Here is a 23,420-nt window from a genome sequence, read left to right on the forward strand (position 1 = left end):
GGGTAACTATTAAGTACTTTACTGTGGTTGTTTAAAAAATAATTTAATTTAAGAAAATATGCATTAATAGCTTATTGGCAAAGAGCAATTTCTCAATCAAGAATTGAACTAGGACTGTCTGGGAAGAGGTCTGTGTGGGGAGGGGGAAACTGAAAAGGTAGCTGTAATTAGCAGGCAGGCCAAAACTCCATCCCACCAAAACAGACTGAAATTTCAGGTGCTTTTCAAACAGCTGTTAACACTAAAAGGGCATCATAATTTTTCACAATTTCACAGGACAGACCTATTTTGTTATGGTCATGAAGACCCACTTGCCAATGTTTCACAAAAGCAGTCGAATGTTAACCTGAAAATGTGCTTCACTATTTTCACCAGCAGGGCGAGCCTTTGTCAACACCATCGTCAGGTTTTTTTTTTTTTTTTTAAATAAACCCACCGTTTCATAGAAAAGATTTGAATACAGTTAACATGACAATCCACAGAACATTGGCGATCAGGACCTTTTTCAGTTATAAGCGACATAAACGGTCGCTTAGTTTGGGGTCTCATCTAGTAAAAATTGTAGAATACACCAGGTGCGATTTCAAAATTTCGTTGTGCAAACGCCGTTTTTCTCTTGTTATGACACGCACCAGGTTTCCATCCAACCTTTTTATGGGACTAAAGTACATGTCGGATAAAACATGTCATGACAGGCCTGATGGAAACGGAACATTTTACAGTCAACTTTACAAATGTCGGCAAAAAATACACTGGACAAGATGGGATCTTTTTGTGTTGGTAAATTGAATTATGCGAATATGTCAGTGGAAACGCTTTTATGCGCAAATATTGATAGGCTTAATAACCAAATCGAAGTAAATTTGGATTCACGCTATGACATGTATGGTCCTCCCATTAGGGCTCATCGGGTAAGAAGTCAGGTTACAGATTGAATAAATTATGATTAACTTCACAAGGTGGTGAAAGTGCAAGGTGACGACTTTGATGCTCCTTTCCAGTGAATATCGAGGGATTTATTTTTGTGAGATGATCGATTTTTGGCTTCCGTCTGACAAATACAAATAATCTCGCTCTTTTGTCCATAGTAATAATCTCATGTAGTCTATATGGTGGATTTTGAAGAGCTAACATATTTTTTTACAAAACGTAGATAATAGTTAACCCTTTACCATTATAAATCAACATGCATGCCAGGTTAATTCAATTTAATATTTGTAATTCATTACCTAAAGAAATGCTGGTGCTGCCTTTTTGTCACTGGCATTACCTATATTTTAGATGACAATTCAGGCTTTCCTGAATGTAATTTCACGTTTTAATTTGCATATATAATCAAAGACCGAAAAGGTTCATGCTAATATTCATAAATTGTTTTAGAGTTGTAATAATTTACTTTAAACCTGTATGTATAAAGTTTTATTGTGACATTTTTATATTTCTACCATGTGTTTTGTGTTGTAACATAAGAAATAAGAGGTTGAGTCATCACAATTTCATTATCATATCCTTAATGCTTACTAATGAATGCAGCAGCAGTTGGGTAGATACAAATAAAAATTCGATGAAAAGGGGCAACTCTGATGCCAGAACACCAGTATCCATGCACTAACACCAGTGACACGATTTGAAACCAATGACATACGATTATTAAATACAAATTTAAAACGTTCAGTAATATGTTTAATATTTTTCTCTCCACCGTCACGAGGGGGGCCACTAAAATGTTTTGCTGCGAGGTGGGGGGCCCCTCAACCAAATCTGGTTAGGGCTCCCAAAATAAAATACTGTGTCTGGAACGCACTGTCAGGGGACAACCCATAAGGGGGTTGGGAAGGGATGGGTTTGATCGTATGGCCTTGTGGTTGGTTTTGTAGTTGTGTTATGCAATTTCAAGACCCCACTTGACTGTCACAGTGATTTAGTTTCATTTACAGAAATCACTTCAAATAGCTAGGTTTCCATCCAATTGGCGACAGATTTTCATGCGACTACTCTAAAATATGATAAATAAAATATGCACATTTTCCCACCAGTGGTGTGTTTCCACCAAACGACTTCCTTGCAGATAAAAATCAGTGCATGTTGACATAGTGCAACAAATGTACTTTTTTTGCTTAAGTTTTCATGTACTTGTCACGGTTGTCGTCTGGAATGGAGGACCAAAACGCAGCAGGAATGTGAATGCTCATCTTGATATTTATTGAAATCAAATAACACCAAAATAACAAAACCGACAAAGCACTCACGAACAACTAAACAGTCTTGTAAGGCTCACACACGCAAAACAAGAGACAATCTCCCACAAACACTAAACCAAACACATACCCATATATAGGACTCTCAATCAGAGGCAACGAGAAAGCACCTGCCTCCAATTGAGAGTCCAACCCCCCCCATTAACCTAAACATAGAAATACAACTAACTAGACTAAACATAGAAATACATTAACAAGGAACAGTGCCCAAAAACCCCGGAATACATAAATCAAATACCCTTCTACAAAAACACCACCCCGAACCACATAAAACACATACCCTCTGCCATGTCCTGACCAAACTACAATAACAAATAACCCTTATATTGGTCAGGACGTGACAGTACTGAATAAAAATTGAATGTCCCATGTGTTTCCATCGCTTTTGCATCTCTACCAATAGTTTTTGCACAAAACGTGTTGCATTAAATAGGAAATGTGCCTATTCTGGTCTTGGCACATGCCCTTTAGCTAAACAGCTCGCAGATACTGTGCGGGTAGGCTCAGCAGGTAGAATAGTCTACAATACATGATGAGATTATTATAGATAAGAGCGAGAATATTTTTATTTGTCAAATGGCTGTCAAGCATCGATCATCATGTCACCAGAATAAGACCCTCGATATTTATTGGAAAGGAGCGTCAAACTCATACTGGTCCGTGCACTTTCACCCCCCTGTGAAGTTCATCATAATTTATTTCATAGTGGGAGGACCACACACCATGTCATCGACTGACTCCAAGTTGATTTCAATATTTGTATTTTATTATGGATACCCATTTGCTGCTGCAGCAATATTAAGGCAATTTACATATACACACTACTACAACATATCTACAATACAAAATCCATATGTAATGTGTGTAGAGTACGTGTGTTAGCATGTGTGTGTGCGTGTGTGTGGCTCTTCACAGTCTGCTGTTCCATAAGGTGTAGTTTAATCTGTTTTTATTTTAAATCTGATTTTACTGCTTACATGAGTTACTTGATGTTGAATAGAGTTCCATGTAGTTAGTCATGGCTCTATGTAGCATTGTGCATTTCCCATAGTCTGTTCTGGCCTTGGACTGTGAAGAGGCCTCTGGTGGCAAGTCTTGTGGAGTATGCATGGGTGTCTGAGCTGTGTGCTGGTAATTTAAACAGACAGCTCAGTGCATTCAACATGTCAATACTTCTCACAAATACAAGTGATGAAGTCAATCTCTTCTCTATTTTGAGCCAGGAGAGATTGACATGCATATTATTAATGTTAGCTCTCCGTGTACATTTAAGGGCCAGCCGTGCTGCTCTGTTCTGGCCAATTGTAATTTGCCTATGGCCCTCTTTGTGGCACTTGACCATATGACTGGACGGTAGTCCAGGTATGACCAAACTAGGTCCTGTAGGACTTGTTTTGTTGATAGTGGTGTCAAGAAAGCAGAGCAGCGCTTTAATACGGACAGACCTCTTCCCATTTTAGCTACTGTTGCATCAATATGTTTTGACCATGACAGTTTACCCTCCTGGGTTACACCAAGCAGTTTAGTCTCCTCAACTTGCTAAATTTCCACATTATTCATTACAAGATTTAGTTGAGGTTTAGAGTTCAGTGAATGATTGTTATTACATCAATATTTGCGCATAAAGCCGTTTCCACCGCCTTTTCTCGCATAATTAAATTTAATGTCACAAAAAGATCCCACCATGTCGAACTAACAAATGATCTCTCAACATTTATAAAATTGTATCGAAACTTCCTGTTTCATCACAGCTGTCGTGATTTGTTTTTCATAGGGTGGATGGAAACGTGGTTAATGAGGCCATTTGCATGGTTCGGTCCATTGAGTTGTGCTTTTATTTATTTCAGCAAGGCAGAGTAAAGATATGTCTTATACATCTTTGGCTGTTCAAATCCAATCAACAGCACTACTTTAACATCATGTCTAGAATAAGGTTGTGTCCTCCTGTCTCCTCATATTCATCATTTGATCTCAAATTGCTGGAATAATACTTCACTGTCCATACACTTGTGGACTTATGATTCTGGACTATATATCTAATTCATGCAACATTTGAAAAATGCTTAATTTCCCACCACAATATTTAGACAATATAATATTCTCTCCTGAAATTGGTTGTTTTTGTGCAGTTTATTAATCAAAATAGAGGGGGTTCCAGTTCTTTGTCTCAGGAGTTGCCATCACTTTCCCAACATACGGTGGTGGGCTCCCTGCAAAACCACACCAAAATCAGCTCGTCTGCAAAATAGAACTGACACAATAAAGACCCGACAATGTGTGGGGTTATCTTTGACTTTATTTTGACAATAATTACATGATGTACATAGTGTTTCATTGAAACAAGAGTGTAACACTGGTGGGCGATGCCCTCTGCTCCTAAGGTCAAGAGATGGCTCACATACTCTCTAACCAAGACGTGCATGAAGCACGGTCAGGGTCACAAATACAAGTGTGTTACACAAAGACCACTGCCACTATGCTTTGGTAGGTTCCACTTTAAACATGGTCTTTCAGAATTACAGCAAGTGGAAGAGGGAAAACTCTCTCACTATGGTTTCAGAAATGAAAGTGAACCGCTCCATACTTAATCATAGGGGGGTAAATTGATAAAGACCAAATTCACCAGCTATTTTTATAGTTTTTAGTGAAATGCCAATAGAAGGTTAAACAAAACATAGCATATATACAGTAGTTCAACTCATAGATATATATATATACATATATGTACAATATATAAATATAGTAAAATAGATAAAATTACATTGATTTCATGTTCTTCCATAAATAATCGCAGGACAATAACAGTTTGGATGATGTGTGAGGTTAACATTGGAAGCAGTGAGCCGCTCGCCTCGTGTTTGTGACGAGGCGACAAGCCGACATTACACTATCCTTATCAATAATTTAGTCTTTTTTTTTTGTTGTACCTACGGTTATGTTTAATAAGGAGAAGCTGCCAACCGTTAGAAAAACACTGACATTTTGACAGATACACTGAGCAGCTCACACGACATTCCTCCGCCTTCCCTCAGTTCTGCATGGAAGCCATTATGTAACGTTGATGTGACGTTTGGTTATGTGCGGTCTCAAAACCGTCATAAAACATAAACCATTTTTGCAAGTTAAACAGGTATATTACAACCACGCATGTGGTCAAATTCAAGATTTTCTTCCATAAAGAAAAAAAGTGTAACGTCCCCCTCCCCTTAGCATCCGGGGGAGCATGCCCTATCTACAAGCAGTAGTGTCATCGCTGTGCTAGATTTGAACAAGGTCTTCAATACATTATAATGCGTAATACATTTCTTTAAAAGAGATTTCTCCTAAGAGATCTTTTGCAACTTCCAGTGTGGGGTTTTGAGAAGGCAGGTTTCGTTGATTCATACTAAGCATTTTACAAGTTAAGCCGACACCACTAGCTAGGTCACACAGCCTTGGTACAAATACTGATAAGCGGTCTAGTAGTCCGTGAACATACAATTTCCTCACGAGTGTGCTGAACATTAAGTGCTTTTTAAATATATAAACACATATTACAAATACCTTTTTTGGCAATGTTTAAAAAAAATAAGAAGTCGAACACTAAATTATTCACCTCGAGTAGAGTCTGCTGTCACGTTCTTCACCTCTAATGAGTTCTGGGATTCCAGGATGTCCGCGGTTGCGTGCGGCCCTGGTTGAGAAAAGTTGTCGCCGTGCCCAAAAAGCTGAGCTCACACGCAGTACCTGAATATGAGCTGCATTGGAACTCTACAACTACACAATCCCTGTTTGAGGCACCATCAAAGTTTCAACTGTACCAGAATCACAAAAAAAGAGAAAGTCCAAAACGGGAAACGAAACAATGAAAGCACAACAAAAGGAAAAAAGAAACTCACCACCTGTGTGGCTTAACTGCATACTGTACAAAGTTCAGTACATTCTCATTGGAATGGTATAGTCTCTTGCTTAGAGTTCAAAGCCGAACACTGTTGTATGTGAGGTCATTTTCTTCTTCTTGGGTAGCAGTCTTAGCGGTCAGATGTTTAGCGGCTGAGCTGCGAATGGTGTGGTGCCCCCCCCTGGTGGATGAGGTATCCTAGTGTCCGTCGGCGGCTTGTGAGGCGTTGTTGATCCAGTCAAGGGTGATGAGGGTCAAGCTGCCGATCATGACGAAGAAACCACTGCACAGGAAGATGGATGCCTGGAGAGAGAGGGAGGACAAGACGGTCGGGCTTAGCACAACAAGGCTTTCTTCTCCACTCTACGATTGATGCTCCGTGCCAGGAGTCACAGACCACAACACCCACAAACACATCAATTCATGGACCAAAAATGAGCGGGATGGTTTCTTACCCCGATTTTCTGCACAGACTTCATGGGCTCCTTCTTGACCAGTTTAATATAGAAGGCCGAGGGCAGGATGAAGATCAACATGGCTGCCGCAGATGCACCTGAGGAGGAAGATGACAGGCTCAGTGGGGATGTTCACCTCTTTTATTTCTCTATTACAACTTCAAGATTCTGTGAACTGCACCTGACCAACTGAACACATTCACTCACCGATGAAGCCGAAGATGTCTCTGATGGTGGGGACAAAGATGACCAGACAGTTTGTGCAGGCCAGCAGAACCACGGTGATGATGGTGTGGCGGATCCAGCTGAACTCCTTGGAGGCACACAGCAGCTGGTTGACCGACGTGCGGATCTACGAAAAGACAGACAGAGACGGGGGACCAAGGTCAACATGGTGGCAATACCGAACTTGACAATGCTCAAAATATTTGGATGGATGGATAGAAGGACAGCTGGATGGACAGAGACAAGCCGCCAGCCAGACAGACAGATAGATGTGGGGCTTACGGGAAACAGCACCACAGGGACAGTCAGGGTGACAGCTGTCAGCACGGCCAGACGAACGATGAGTAGGACCACATCAGACTTGTAGACCTTGGAGTAGGTGTGCAGAAGTTCGGACTCCACATGCACTGTAAAGCCAATCCAATATGGTCATTTAATTTATGCTTGTTTCCTTCTCACTTATAAAGCCACATATTCAATTCATTTCCACACCTTTCAAATATTCAGATATCCAGACACAGGGCCCATGTGTGACCAACTGGGTATCGAACCCTGGTCAGCAATGCTCTATAATAACCCCTACGGTCAACATTCACTCATTTTGCTGTATTATTGGTGCTCGTTCAGAAATGTCTTTGTAACCTGCCTGTTACATGTCCAGCCAAATCAAACTGAGATTGGGAGATCAATTGGAATACAGCTAAGATTATTCAAGGTTGTGCATAACTTTCACACCCTCGTTCATTCATTTTTGTCATGTCATGTCATCCTTGCTAACTAGGGCCATTGCATAGCCATACTTTTAGGGAAGTCTGGAACATGGCTGGGCACCTGCTGCGATGTCCTTGCCATAACAAATATACAGGATCATTGGTGTATTGGACAGATGATTCTGTGTCTTGTTTTCTCATGGGGGACAGTACTTGCATAACAACTGGTTGTATGAGCGCAAAACGGACTGTTTCCTGCTCAAACTAGTTTTGTATCCGACTGTTAAAAAAAGGATGAATGTGTTTCTAAGGGGGGCGTGGGTGGCTCACCGTTGAAGGTCAGATATCCGAAGAGAGCAGCCAGCAGGTACATGATGAACATGGCCAGGAAAGACACGTTGGCCACGCCCTGCATCTTTCTACGGGAACGACTGGGAAAGAAGAGAAGGTTTAGACAACACAGAACCAATGTTCTTTTCTCTGTCTTCCTTCACAAGTACTTTAGATATAAACTGTGTGTGTGTGTGTTTGTGTGTGATTGTGCACTTCTGTGTGTGGCAGCTGGGTAAACAGCGATAGACTCACTCTTTAAGCTCCTCGTACATGGGCAGGACGGCGGGGTGGCAGACAAAGGCGAACGTCAGGATAGGAACAGCGTACACAGTCTGAAGGAGAGCGTTAGACAAGACCGTTAGACATTTGACACATGCACACAGACAAAAAAAAGAACATAAATACAGGTACGGAAGCCCTCGGACATCCATTAAGTAGTTCTCTTTCTATTTATCGATTTACCATTCAACATATCTGTCCATTTCTCACCTGAGAGTTGAAGACAAAGTATTTGGGTGTGCAGACGTCCTCGTTGTAGACGACGGCGGTGGTGGTGTTGAGGAAACCCACCGTGTTGTTCAGGACCTTGCTAACCGTCTCGTTCAGTATCACGTCCATGTCAGGGATGTAAGGGCACGGGATCTGGAACTTCTTATAGATCACCTGGAAAAGAAACCAAGCCCATTTAGACTCCCATACAAAAGGTACAGAGTATTGGCTACATACATTGCTAATTGGCAATATTATAACTACTACAGATTAAAACTCATTACTTTTAGAAAGCCACGTACAATAGAGGGGATAGGTCATTTGAAATGCTTGCTCATGGTCCGGCTAGTGTGAGCAGGTCAGAATTGTAAACCAATTTGTCACAGTTATTCAGGTGTTCTATCTTAATTTGACCAGTTTCTCACTGCATGAAAATAGTCCTGGAATTAGGATAAATCAAGATTGACAGTATTAAAGTAGAAATTACAAACATTAGAAGCCGCTTTAAACCTTAAATACACTACAATTTGCATTTCCTACTGTGCAGGAACATTATCTTCAACCACAGAGTGATAAAATGAAGATATCATATCTGTAGGTGAGCCATTCACTACAATAACCTGAACTGTAAAGACCATAACAGCAGATTAGTTTAGGATGTTGACTCACCACAATCAGGAAGAACACCATGCAAAGCAGGGAGAAACCACTTGTGTAACCAAGGTAACCTAAAGTAAGGTAACAGAGAGAGAAAAAACTATTGAGAACTTCATATACTGTGGAAATGTAAGATAGTAAACATACTAACAACTGTGTAATATCCCTGTTATAACATATATTAAAACCATATTACAATGAATATGAATGTACTCTTCTAAGGCAATATATTAACTTTATCAGTCAAAAGGAATCTAATGTAAACAAACTGTTCTGGCCTCTACCAGACACATACGTTTCTACAGTGCGTCACCATCCCCTGTCCTTTCACAACATTTTCACACACACACACACACACACACACACACACACACACACACACACACACACACACACACACACACACGTAATGTGCCACACTCTGTATTGTGTCTTACCAAGGTTTCTGAGAAGTGAGAGTGGCAGGATGATGACAACTGACACCAAGATCACAAGATAGTCCCCGTTCACATACCACTCTCTGGAACGCACAGGAGAGACAAGAACATGTCATACACATGTTCACACATATCACCACACAGTTTCATATAATAACACACAGTTACACCCACTTACACACATTAATTATCCCAGCATTTATCTAGCTTTTGTGAAAAAATATGACCTATATCAAAGCTATTGTAGTGTTCTTTTCTCGTTTGACTGTTGTTGTAAAATACAAACATGGCAGAATGTCTGCAATACACACAGAAATAGCAGCCTGCACTTAGGGTGGTCTAGCTACATGCTGGCAACACTACATGAATGTTTGATGGGCCAGTTGGTTGGTCTGAATGAGCTCATCCAGAGGTCTGTCTCTGTGCAGCACTGGCTCTTCTAAAAGGACCCTTTGAACGGCCGCCGACAACACACCGTCCCACCTCCCTCCTCTCTCTCTCTGCCGAGAGGGACAAAGAGACCTCTTCACATCCTCCCAGCACAGCACTCAAAAACAACCCGTCGCCATTTTGAATGACACCAAAGTCACTACTTCACCTCGAGGGTCGACCGCTCAAAATCAACCATGGGCCATTTGTCAAACCAAACTCTAACAGCAGACTAAAAGACACACACACACACACACCAACGCACACACAGAATCTAGAGACAAAGCTGCTTACCCGTTGTTAGCTCCCACAAAGGCTTGGATAACGATCGGCAGCTCGTACTTCACAATGTAGAGATAGCTGGACATGGCTGCAAAGGTAAAAGCAAAGTCACGGTTAGTCAAAGTCATATTGTGAATCAGCGACTTCGCATCAAAACATGCCTGTATTTTGTTCCAAAACAGACATCTCTGAGACATAAATGGTTCTAGTAGCACTAACTAAGGATGAATAGGCCTGTTGGTTCCATTGGAAAGTCTAGTCCCCTTGCAAATATTTATTGTAAACATTTACAGAACCATTTGGTTTATGGGAAAGGGGCTGCTCTTCCTTTTCTATGTGTGACATCACTGACATTTAGACTTTGGACTTTTTTCCATATAGTCAACTCCTAGTGGATCAATGAGACTGTGTCCCCGACTTTGATCTGTCTTTCTGAATGACCATTGAAGTGCCCTTAGTTCTCACCTCCGATGTTCTGCATGGTGATGGAGATGGATGCAGCTAGTTTCCCGGGCATGCCGAAGGCCTTGTAACCCAGCTGTTCATAGACCAGCGACCCTCCTTCATTGGCTGTCTTTAGAAGCAAGTGCACAGAGTACAGGGAGAAGATGGACACAGCCACCAGGAGAATTCTGTGGAGAGAAGAGGAACATTGTATCATGAGTAAGGTCCGGAACCAGGCCAAAGGACTGCTATTGCCTGCAAGACTGGTAAGGACTATTATCGACTGCAATGAACCACACTGACAACCTGTAACCCGGTTGACTACTGATAAGTGCACATTGGATAAGTGCAAGCTTTGTTTCCGTTCGGTGAATTTCACCAGTCCCAATTCAAACACATTATTTTGACTTGATCTCCCGATGGTTCCATCTGAACGTGGAGACAAACAACGCCAAAGGTCAACGCAGGGCTAAAATTCACATGGAAAATGTGTTCTGACCATCGCAAGGACACATCTCATGTTGACCATGTTGAGGCTGGGGAAGTGACATACAAGTGACCTTCTCTACTGTACTGTAGCACCCAAACACAGGGATCAATAGGTTCTGTCTGTGAGCTGATCTGCAAAGACCTTGTCATGGGGACAGCTTTGATGCAACACAGCTATGCACAATCCAGATACAGGGATGTGATTGGACAATGGGCTCCAGGTCAGGATATTCTATCTAGCAGCCAAGCCGTGCAGAGCTAACACTGACTCACTGTATTAATAGTAGCATATTGTGCCACTGAGAAAAATGATCTCTAAGCGATATAAGCTATGGTTTATCACGTCATATGCACTTCACTGACTCACCAAATATACTTTGGATGACCCTAAGGTAATTGTTTTCACTCTGTAAATACTGAATCTACCCAACGGTGAAGTGTTTGCAAGTCCCATGGTGTGGAAACCTTTCGCAAACAAAGATTTTTTTAAACGGAGGCCTTTGTGAAAATACACAAAAGATTTTATACCCTGAAGATGGTATGTTGGCGGAAATGCATAAGCCAAATCAATAAAGGGTTTTGCATTGAGTGCATACGTTTTTTTCAGTATGGTATATATATTTTACAGAATTTCTCCTATTTCACGCTACACAAATAATCAGAGGTATTATATTCATATTCATAAGCTGTTGGAGCAAGTGGCCCTTCAGACTGGCTACCCACTGGGCACAGACGTCATTTCAACATCTAGTTTTGATTTAAATTTGGTTGATTTGTCAACTAACGTGAATTCAACGTGAAATCAACAAAGAATGTAATGTCATTGGATTTAGGTTAAACGTTGGTTGAAATTACTTGTAATGAGTGTAATGGCGAGAAGAAGAGTCTACTGAAATGGCCGGGGGGGGGGGGGGCTCCATTCATGATCTCATGTGAGGCCCGTTTCCCGTACCTTACACTTTATATAACTCTTGCCCCAATGCAGAAAGATTAGCGCTGCTAAGCGGCTTCCCCCCGGCTTTGAGTGACTGGCCCAAATGAAATGCCCTGATGCTAGTGCGCCACACACCCAACCCCAGCGCTCACACTCGTACGCCCACTGTTTGTAAACACTGGCCTGCGTGGCTACTAGCTACCGTGCCCTGCGGTAGCATAAGCTTTGATCTCTGTAGGCTGTCTCACCAGCTTACTCTAACTCCCTTCAGGGTTATCCAATGCCCTGTATTAGACAAGGACACATCTCCAGTAGACTGTGGATAAATGCTGTGCTCAGGTTGTATGCACAGTATCTATGCCTCACATTGGTAGATATTGAGGTGTGACCTTGTTGTGCTCTACCTGGTGGTATATCACACTGCTAAGTGTAGAATGTGCTGTATTGCCTCTGATATGACGGAGTGCATTCAGACTCAGAGACTTCCACAAACTATCTTCCACACTAGCAACATATTGCATTCTATTCAATGTGATGTTGACTTACATTTTAGTTATTTAGCGGACACTGTTATCCAAAGCGACTCACAGGAGCAATTCGGGTTAAGTGCCTTGCTCAAGAGCACATCGGCAGATTTTTCACCCAGGGATTCAAACAAGAACACTTTGGGTTATTGGCACAACCCGCTTAACCGCTAGGCTACCTGCCGCTCCTAATTCCTACTACCTACTTCCCAGATTCATAAAGCTGAGCCCCATTTCAATTGTAGATGTGCATTTTCATTCCAATTATTTATATATACACTAGTTGACTGACAGGGGGTGCTGTTTTGAAGCCACTGCGCCTCCATCTTGGCACCCTCCCACCATTGTAAAAAAATATTTTGGAAGCTATAAAATAAAATACATGTATTAATGTGTACATTTGTTTTTGCCACATTTATTGAGTTAACAGACATCAAAATGCATAATTGAAAGTATATTATTTGAGCTAAACATAGAAAAATAACAAAAAAATGATATACAATGTTTTTCCTTAAAGTAGAATTTTTTGAAAGTACTAATGTTACTGTCTCCACTACAACAACAAAATACTTAAATACATGTCATTTTGTCCTTGAAAAATTGTATTGAAATACTGTAGAATTCCATTCATTCCTATGGAGGACTACTCCTTCTGGGGACTGCCAATATGGTCGACCGGTGGCTTCAAAGCCTCTCATTGGCCAATACATAGCATCAGCAATCCTGGGATATATCATTGGTGTTAACCTCTTTAAAACAGACACCACTAGCTCTTCGTCACACCTTGCAAGCTGCAGACATTGCCATTGGATGACACAGTGTGAACATTCTGATTGACCCCGCAGTACAGTTTACAGTTTTTATTTATAAAGCCCTTTTTACATCTGCAGCTGTCACTAAGTGCTTATACAGAAACCCAGCCGAAAACTCCAAACAGCAAGCAATGCAGATGTAGAAATCATCTGCAATTGATTTAATTGAAACCCAAGTCTGACACTGGCATACAGGAACACAAGAACAGTACTCACACAAAGAGTGCAATGCCAGTGTTGGCCATGGCATAGGAGAGACCAAGGATGCCACTGCCCATAATAGCATTGCCCAGGTTGAAGACTGACATCCCAAAAGAGGCGGTGCCTGGATGCTGTTGAGAATAAAGTCAAATATACCCAGTAAGAAAAAGCCCTCAAATAAAAACCCAGTAAACCATAAGCCTCAAATTGGTAGCCTATATGTTATCAGGACAGCACTTACATAATCCGTTTCATACTTCTTCTTGTCCAGGTGGTAGTCTGGAAGGAAGTTTTGACTCTCCGCATCCATATCGGGATATTGACTGGAAATCAAACACGAATAAAACATTTATTTAATGGATTAATCCCATTCCAATTCAGCCTTTAAAACAAACATAATATAAGTTCCACAAAAATATGCAAGTTGATGACATTTCTGCGGTTAGAAACACAGGCATAGGTCTACTGCAGAGCATCGTCAGACCCAGCAGGCTGCAGTGCCTCACCTGTCAATAGGAACCTTCTTGGTTGGACAGGAACTGTACTCATGACTATTGGAACTGACACTGCTATCCTCATCAGGGGAAATGCTGAAGCGGCTCATCTCTGTCTTTGCAGTGGCCTGTTTCATGCTGTAAAATAAACAAACGGAAAACGTTGAAGCAATTTGTGTTTATTTGTGAACTTCTTGCCTGCGCCATTCCCACTCTCTTTTTTTTATAGTACCGTGAGTTCTACCAGGGACGTTGAATAATCAATATTGGAAAGGGAGAGACTAGGCTACTCATTGCGCTGCAGCTACCTCATAAATCTGAAGTCATGTGACCAGACGAAGGGGGGTTGACTCATCCCAGGAGCCAGTGGAAAAATACCAGCCGCCCGGCATCCGCGTCTATCCACATCAGCGCAGTGGCACATACCCAATATGAATGACAAAAGCATTGCGCAGGCCTTTTCATCCCCAATTTGAACGTGTTAAATAAGAAGAATTTCCATTATAATATGCCAATATATGTAACTAACAAATCCCGTTTATTCAAACAGAATGTGAGATCATGTTATTGGTTTAGGATGTTAAATCATAGAACACAGCCTAATCTAAAACATTTTTGGCATGGGACTGTTAAAAAATTTGATTTTGGCCTCCATTTACTAAGATTTCTTCCATGACTGACTGATGGAAACAAAGGCACGTGCTTGTCTATTATGGGCTGGCACCATTTTGCGCAGAGCTGTAGTCCTATATCTGTCTTAGATATCCTCAGCTGTAGCTTACAGTCATTCATTTGGGTTGCATAATATCTTGGACGTTGATGTCTCTTATTAACAAATATCCCAAGTAAGTGAAAAGACTCAACCATCAAATCCATTACATTCCTTCCTTGGTAACCGCCCCGACATTCCTCTGGAAGGAATGTAGCCCACTAGCCTACAGCGTCAGTGCTATTTATTTATATCCTTGCGAGTCTGGCCCATTGCGCTGTGCAGCCTAGGCCTATAGCATAGCATCATAAATATTATAAAGAATATAGAAATAAAAAGCTATAACCTAATAAATGTTATCTTTGCGCCTAATTGATCGTGGCTAATTGACTAGGGAAATGACTGGCAAGAGATTATATACATCGGCCCGCCATTTCAATACACGATATATAGGCTAATTACTTCACCCATTTTCCAATAGAATAGACTTCATTATTAACAATACAGAATACATCAATTTACTAGGCCTATAGAAGTGTAAATGACAATTTATAGCTAGAGAATTACAAGATAATTAGCCTACACCAGGTAACCCAGCATATTTCCTGGTAGACAGTAAAGATGCGGCGCAGACAGAATCTTACCTTAGAAAAGACGAATCAAATCCCTATGAAAAAGTGGCGATCCTTAGCAATTTTAATTTAAACAATTTCTTCACCGTTGAATGTCTCCAATATTCTACTAAAAACTATTTATCCTTGAGGTTTTAAATTCCCAATTATCAGTAACAATAAATGTACTTCACATACAATGAAATTGTTCAAATTAAATAGGAAAATAACTTACAATGTGGATACACTTGTATAATAATAGCTTAAAAGCTCAATTTTAAGATGTTATATAAATCAAATTGCCAATGATGTGATGCGCAACTTTACGTTGTTCTAAACGAGGAAGGGTTTGTCTGCACCTTTATATCTATCCAGCGTTGCATCAGCCCGAGGAGGAAGGGGAGGGGCTTTTTGCCTTGGCAACAGGCATTGTCTTTACACACACCAGAATGAATGACGCGGTTTGTGTACAAACACACGGTCCAAGTAAAGGGGGTGGTTCAGAATGCCCTTCACAATGTGCATTCGGTTATCTTGATTTCTGCTCATTGAAAAAGTTGAAGTCAAATTCTGATCATGTATTTGGATCACTGTGTCCTCGTTCGTTTTTTTCTGTGTGTTGCACTGAGCATACAATAAATAGCCTAGCCAATCGTCTATACTTTAAACTATAGCCCATAGTAGTCTAGCCCTACATTCCTTTGGCTTAAATATCCCGATAATTAGGCCATGGCTCCTTTTCTGGAAAGTTTTTTATTTGGTTCCCGGACATGAAATTGACAAGACGACGAACTGATGAGAAAGCACAAGATTGGGTGTCAGTAGAATTTAAAATGCGACTAAAGCTTCAAAGAAGACCTCCCAGTATCAAGAAGATTAACGTACGCAAACGAATCATGTGACGACGGTTCAGTGAGCGCGCCAGGAATCCGTGTCATGCCAATCTGCTTGTCATTAAGTGACTCCCTCGCATCGGCTTTAGGTTCACACTCTGCTCCTTTGCGAGTGTAAGCAACGCGTTGGTTCTCTCACCCATGCTGTTAAAGTTATGTTTACACACTCTTTCTAAACAAACTAAGCTACCCCCTACTTCACACACAGGCTCTGTCTCTCTGTTATGGTTATCTGTGTCACACACGCACACACACACACACACCATACATGTTAGGCTATTACACATGTATTAGACTATCACTTTATTATTGTCCGTAGCAGGGTCAATGTTTCTCAGTATGCTACACATTTTTTGATGGATTCAGTTGGGGTGTCTGACATTGAGGTGAAATCACAGTTTCGTAACAGAGAGGGGTTCATAACCCCTTTTTCATTCATTATGCAACCATATTAGCAGCAGTCTTTATGTCGAGCCTTCGGGTCTTTACTTTGACTTCATGAACTTGTGACTCAAGTACAAATGAACCCATCGCACTATTAGAAAATAAGGATCTCTGAGAACAAGTTTGCAGATGAACAAAGTTAATGTTGTTTGGTGGACCAGTTTGACCTCAGTGGTTAGGGTTAGTTGCTGATTCAGGAGATATTACTGTAAAAGGCCCACTAGTCCTACCTACAACATCCACTATTTGTGCCAGGTTCATTTATATGTGATAGCAGTACAGTATATAATGCAAAACATACAAACCCTGTGTATGTATGAACAGCCTCCCAGCCTATAGACCAAAACGTAGCAATACAGATGTACACACTACACAAACACACACCCACACACATTATTCCCCTTTCAGTCACACATGAGTTAGTTTGTGTATAGGTCTGTGGGAGCCATTGTTTGGGGCTTTAGAGTGACCCTGCCAAACTAAGACGGATCAGGAAAGTGGAGCAGGGCCTGGATTTGGGCCGATTCCCCAGCCTCACCATGGCCCCATGCTACATTAACACATAATTTAAGCTGACGCGTCCAGACACAGGCCGTGGGGCAGGCACCTCAGGAGTGGAAATTATCTTAAATTAACGTAACTTTTGACTGATACACAAGAGTGTGAAGTCTAAATGTTGTCAATGTCTGTCAATGGATTTGGATGGAATGCATCCAATTATATATTTCTATAGGACACTGTAGTTTAAATTATCATTTGGTTTGTCACCTCTGTACCCTGTTACTGTCCCAAATACCTGTATGAGTAGCTTAAAGCATTTCTACCTCCTTAAAATTCTGCTGAGCATTCTAGCATTCTAGCATTCTAGCATTCTAACATTCTAGTGTGTTACTAAACCTATAGTCTACTGTCAGCTGATTGGCTGCAAGAGGTGTAGAGATATTTTATTTATCAACCATTTCCTGTTCACTTTCTCAGAAAGGAAGCGACCAACTTGAAAGTAAAGGAACACAAAGGCATAGCAAAGGGTCTCTACTTTAAGATTGTGCCTCTTTGTCTCTGCAAGGCTAATATCACCGCAATAATAACATCCTGTTTCTTATATACACAGTTGAAGTCAGAAGTTTACATACACTTAGGTTGGAGTCATTAAAACTCGTTTTTCAACCACTCCACAAATTTCTTGTTAACAAACTATAGTTTTGGCAAGTCGGTTAGGACATCTACTTTGAGCATGACAGAAGTCATTTTTCCAACAGTTCATTACAGACAGATTATTTCACTTATAATTCACTGTATCACAATTCCAGTGGGTCAGAAGTTTACATACACTAAGTTGACTGTGCCTTTAAACAGTTTGGAAAATTCCAGAAAATTATGTCATGGCTTTAGAATCTTCTGATAGGCTAATTGACATAATTTGAGTCAATTGCAGGTGTACCTGTGGATGTATTTCAAGGCCTACCTTCAAACTCAGTGCCTCTTTGCTTGACATCATGGGAAAATCAAAAGAAACCAGCCAAGACCTGAGAAAATAAATTGTAGACCTCCACAAGTCTGGTTCATCCTTGGGAGCAATTTCCAAACACCTGAAGGTACCACGTTCATCTGTACAAACAATAGTATGCAAGTATAGACACCATGGGACCCCGCAGCCTTCATATAACTCAGGAAGGAGACGCGTTCTGTCTCCTAGAGATGAATGTACTTTGGTGCAAAAAGTGCAAATCAATCCCAGAACAACAGCAAAGGACCTTGTGAAGATGCTGGAGGAAACAGGTACAAAAGTATCTGTATCCACAGTAAAACGAGTCCTATATTGACATAACCTGAAAGGCCGCTCTGCAAAGAAGAAGCCACTGCTCCAAAACCGCCATAAAAAAAGCCAGACTACGGTTTGCAACTGCACATGGGGACAAAGATCGTACTTTTTGGAGAAATGTCCTCTGGTCTGATGCAACAAAAATATAACTGTTTGGCCATAATGACCATTCTTATGTTTGGAGGAAAAGGGGGGAGGCTTGCAAGCCAAAGAACTCCATCCCAACCGTGAAGCATGGGGGTGGCAGCATCATGTTGTGGGGGTGCTTTGCTACAGGAGGGACTGGTGCACTTCACAAAATAGATGGGAGGAAAATGATGTGGATATATTGAAGCAACATCTCAGGACATCAGTCAGGAAGTTAAAGCTTGGTCGCAAATGTGTATTCCAAATGCACGATGAACCCAAGCATACTTCCAAAGTGGTGGCAAAATGGAGTGGCCATCACAAAGCCCTGACCTCAATCCCATAGAACATTTGTGGGCAGAACTGAAAAAGTGTGTGCAAGCAAGGAGGCCTACAAACCTGACTCAGTTACACCAGCTCTGTCCGGAGGAATGGGCCAACAATTAATGAACATGCACCTGTGGAACGGTCGTTAAGACACTAACAGCTTACAGACGGTATGCAATTAAGGTCACAGTTTTGAAAACTTAAGACACTAAAGAGGCCTTTCTACTGACTCTGAAAAACACCAAAAGAAAGATGCCCAGGGTCCCTGCTCATCTGCGTGAATGTGCAAGGAGGCATGAGGACTGCAGATATGGCCAGGGCATTAAATTGCAATGTCTGCACTGTGAGACGCCTAAGACAGCGCTACTGGGAGACAGGACGGACAGCTGATCGTCCTCGCAGTGGCAGAGTGTCTTTTAATAGTGGTTTCTTTGCAGCAATTCAACCATGAACGCCTGATTCACGCAGTTGATATTGAGATGTGTCTGTTACTTGAACTCTGTGAAGAATTTATTTGGGCGGCAATTTCTGAGGCTGGTAACTCAAACTTTTACTCTGCAGCAGAGGTGACTCTGGGTCTTCCTTTTCTGTGGCGGTCCTCATGAGAGCCAGTATCATCATAGCACTTGATGGTTTTTGCGACTGCACTGAAGAATAGGGATATCTTCTGTATACCACCCCTACCTTGTCACAACACAACTGATTGGCTCAAATGCATTAAGAAGGAAAGAAATTCCACAAATTAACTTTTAACAAGGCACACCTGTTAATTGAAATGCATTCCAGGTGACTACCTCATGAAGCTGGTTGAGAGAATGCCAAGCATGTGCAAAGCTATCATCAAGGCAAAGGGTGGCTACTTTGAAGAATCTAAAATCTAAAATATATTTTGATTTGTTAAACACTTTTTTGGTTACTACATGATTCCATATGTGGTATTTCATAGTTTTGATGTCTTCACTATTATTCTACAATGTAGAAAATAGTAAAAATAAATAAAAGCCTTGAATGAGTAGGTGTGTCAAAACGTTTGACTGGTACTGTATATATATATATTTTTTTTAATAATATGGATTCATATGAATTGTTCAATCTTCAAGCTGCATACCGGACCCTATTCCAACTAAACTACTGAAAGAGCTGCTTCCTGTGCTTGGCCCTCCTATGTTGAACATAATAAACGTCTCTCTATCCACCGGATGTGTACCAAACGCACTAAAAGTGGCAGTAATAAAGCCTCTCTTGAAAAAGCCAAACCTTGACCCAGAAAATATAAAAAAACTATCGGCCTATATCGAATCTTCTATTCCTCTCAAAAGTGTTAGAAAAAGCTGTTTCGCAACAACTCACTGCCTTGCTGAAGACAAACAATGTATACGAAATGCTTCAGTCTGGTTTTAGACGCCATCATAGCACTGAGACTGCACTTGTGAAGGTGGTAAATGACCTTTTAATGGCATCAGACCGAGGCTCTGCATCTGTCCTCATGCTCCTAGACCTTAGTGCTGCTTTTGATACCATCAATCACCACATTCTTTTGGAGAGATTGGAAACCCAAATTGGTCTACACGGACAAGTTCTGGCCTGGTTTAGATCTTATCTGTCGGGAAAGATATCAGTTTGTCTCTGTGTCACGGCTGTTCGAATGATCGGACCAAAATATAGCGTCGGTTTCGTTCCACATATTTATTGGACAGTGAAACTTAATGCGATACAAAATAAACTGAAGGAACAAAACAACAAACTGTGACGCAGGAGGGACAAACACACTCACAAAATATAATCACCCACAAAACACAAGTGGGACAAACATCAACTTAAATATGGCCTCCAATTAGAGACAACGACAACCGGCTGCCTCTAATTGGAGGTCATGCCAAAAAAAAAAAAATAGAAATACAAAACTAGAAACTAAACATAGAAATACAAAAACGGACAAACACCCCCCTGTCACGCCCTGACCTACTCTACCATAGAAAATAACAACTTACTATGGTCAGGATGTGACACTCTGTGAATGGTTTGTCCTCTGACAAATCAACTGTACATTTTGGTGTTCCTCAAGGTTCCGTTTTAGGACCACTATTGTTTTCACTATATATTTTACCTCTTGGGGATGTCATTCGAAAACATAATGTTAACTTTCACTACTATGCGGATGACACCCAGCTGTACATTTCAATGAAAAATGGTGAAGCCCCAAAATTGCCCTCGCTAGAAGCCTGTGTTTCAGACATAAGGAAGTGGATGGCTGCAAACGTTCTACTTTTAAACTCGGACAAAACAGAGATGCTTGATCTAGGTCCCAAGAAACAAAGAGATCTTCTGTTGAATCTGACAATTAATCTTGATGGTTGTACAGTCATCTCAAATAAAACTGTCCAAAAATGATGCAGAAAAATTAATCCATGCTTTTGTTACTTCTAAGTTGGACTACTGCAACGCTCTACTTTCCGGCTACGCAGATAAAGCACTAAATAAACTTCAGTTAGTGCTAAATACGGCTGCTAGAATCCTGACTAGAACCAAAAAATGTTATCATATTACTCCAGTGCTAGCCTCCCTACACTGGCTTCCTGTTAAGGCAAGGGCTGATTTCAAGGTTTTACTGCTAACCAAAAAAGCATTACATTGGCTTGCTCCTACCTATCTTTCCGATTTGGTCCTGCCGTACATACCTACACGTACGCTACGGTCACAAGACGCAGGCCTCCTAATTGTCCCTAGAATTTCTAAGCAAACAGCTGGAGGCAGGGCTTTCTCCTAGAGAGCTCAATTTTTATGGAATGGTCTGCCTACCCATGTGAGAGTCTCAACCTTTAAGTCTTTACTGAAGACTCATCTCTTCAGTAGGTCATATGATTGAGTGTAGTCTGGCACAGGAGTGTGAAGGTGAACGGAAAGGCTCTGGAGCAACGAACCACCCTTGCTGTCTCTGCCTGGCCGGTTCCCCTCTCCACTGGGATTCTCTGCCTCTAACCCTATTACAGGGGCTGAGTCACTGGCTCTTCCATGCCGTCCCTAGGAGGGGTGCGTCACTTGAGTGGGTTGAGTCACTGACGTGGTCTTACTGTCTGGGTTGTCACCCCCCGTTGGGTTGTGCCGTGGCGGAGATCTTTGTGGGCTATACTCGGCCTTGTCTCAGGATGGTAAGTTGGTGGTTGAAGTTATCCCTCTAGTGGTGTGGGGGCTGTGCTTTGGCAAAGTGGATGGGGTTATATCCTGCCTGTTTGGCCCTGTCCGGGGTATCATCGGATGGGGCCACAGTGTCTCCTGACCCCTCCTGTCTCAGCCTCCAGTATTTATGCTGCAGTAGTTTATGTGTCGGGGAGCTAAGGTCAGTCTGTTATATCTGGAGTATTTCTCCTGTCTCATCCGGTGTCCTGTGTGAATTTAAGTATGCTCTCTCTAATTCTCTCTTTCTCTCTTTCTTTCTTTCTTTCTCTCTCTCGGAGGACCTGAGCCCTAGGAACATGTCTCAGGACTACCTGGCATGATGACTCCTTGCTGTCCCCAGTCCACCTGGCCGTGCTGCTGCTCCAGTTTCAACTGTTCTGCCTGCGGTTATGGAACTCTGACCTGTTCACTGGACGTGCTACCTGTCCCAGACCTGCTGTTTTCAACTCTCTAGAGACAGCAGGAGCGGTAGAGGAACTCTCAATGATCGGCTATGAAAAGCCAACTGACATTTACTCTTGAGGTGCTGACTTGTTGCACCCTCGACAACTACTGTGATTATTATTATTTGACCATGCTGGTCATTTATGAACATTTGAACATCTTGGCCATGTTCTGTTATAATCTCTACCCGGCACAGCCAGAAGAGGACTGGCCACCCCTCATAGCCTGGTTCCTCTCTAGGTTTGTTCCTAGGTTTTGGCCTTTCTAAGGAGTTTTTCCTAGCCACCGTGCTTCTACACCTGCATTGCTTTCTGTTTGGGCTTTTAGGCTTGGTTTCTGTACAGCACTTTGAGATATCAGCTGATGTAAGAAGGAATATATAAATAGATTTGATTTGTTACACATTAATATCGTATAAATTGTCATGACGTTGGCCTGTGGGTAAGGTTTATGACCCCCCATAAATACCTTTCTCCCTTCCCCTCTCTTTCTGACCCTACTGAAGGACTTGAATAGCCTGTGTTAAATATAGAGAGTCTGGGAACATCAAACAAATGGGGAAAAGGAACCATATTTTGGTAATAAAACCAGTTGGAAATATGCTTGGGAACGTAATGAGTATGGATGTCAGTTCGGTTGTCATCTGAGACATTATGACTGATGACAGGACGACATAAACTGTACCTGAGAAAGTATACACCCTCTAGTTATCAGAGTAACATGGAATTGTTATGCAATTGAAATGTTTGATATTGAAATTGTTTGTTAGGAGATTAAATGTAATTTTAGCTTCCAAATGAGAGAATTGGGTTTT

The 23,420-nt window shown here is 41.5% G+C and overlaps 1 protein-coding gene across 2 annotated transcripts; it reads right to left on the reverse strand.

Moving 5' to 3' along the window:
* Positions 1–4,536: 4,536 nt before the first annotated feature.
* On the reverse strand, positions 4,537–15,686 carry s38a2 (Sodium-coupled neutral amino acid transporter 2). Of its 2 annotated transcripts, none has more exons than XM_045698495.2 (15): positions 15,609–15,686; positions 14,066–14,191; positions 13,801–13,882; positions 13,575–13,690; positions 10,621–10,787; positions 10,168–10,243; positions 9,445–9,527; positions 9,020–9,078; positions 8,351–8,524; positions 8,114–8,193; positions 7,859–7,959; positions 7,101–7,225; positions 6,801–6,945; positions 6,594–6,691; positions 4,537–6,441 (listed from the first exon to the last, which is right to left on the reverse strand). In XM_045698495.2, exons 2-15 carry the CDS (start codon positions 14,188–14,190, stop codon positions 6,337–6,339), a joined length of 1,536 nt encoding a protein of 511 aa, XP_045554451.1. In that variant the 5' UTR covers position 14,191; positions 15,609–15,686; the 3' UTR covers positions 4,537–6,336.
* Positions 15,687–23,420: the final 7,734 nt, after the last annotated feature.

Source organism: Salmo salar, chromosome 17, assembly GCF_965601325.2.
Source record: "Salmo salar chromosome 17, fSalSal1, whole genome shotgun sequence".
Taxonomy (NCBI): Eukaryota; Metazoa; Chordata; class Actinopteri; order Salmoniformes; family Salmonidae; genus Salmo; species Salmo salar.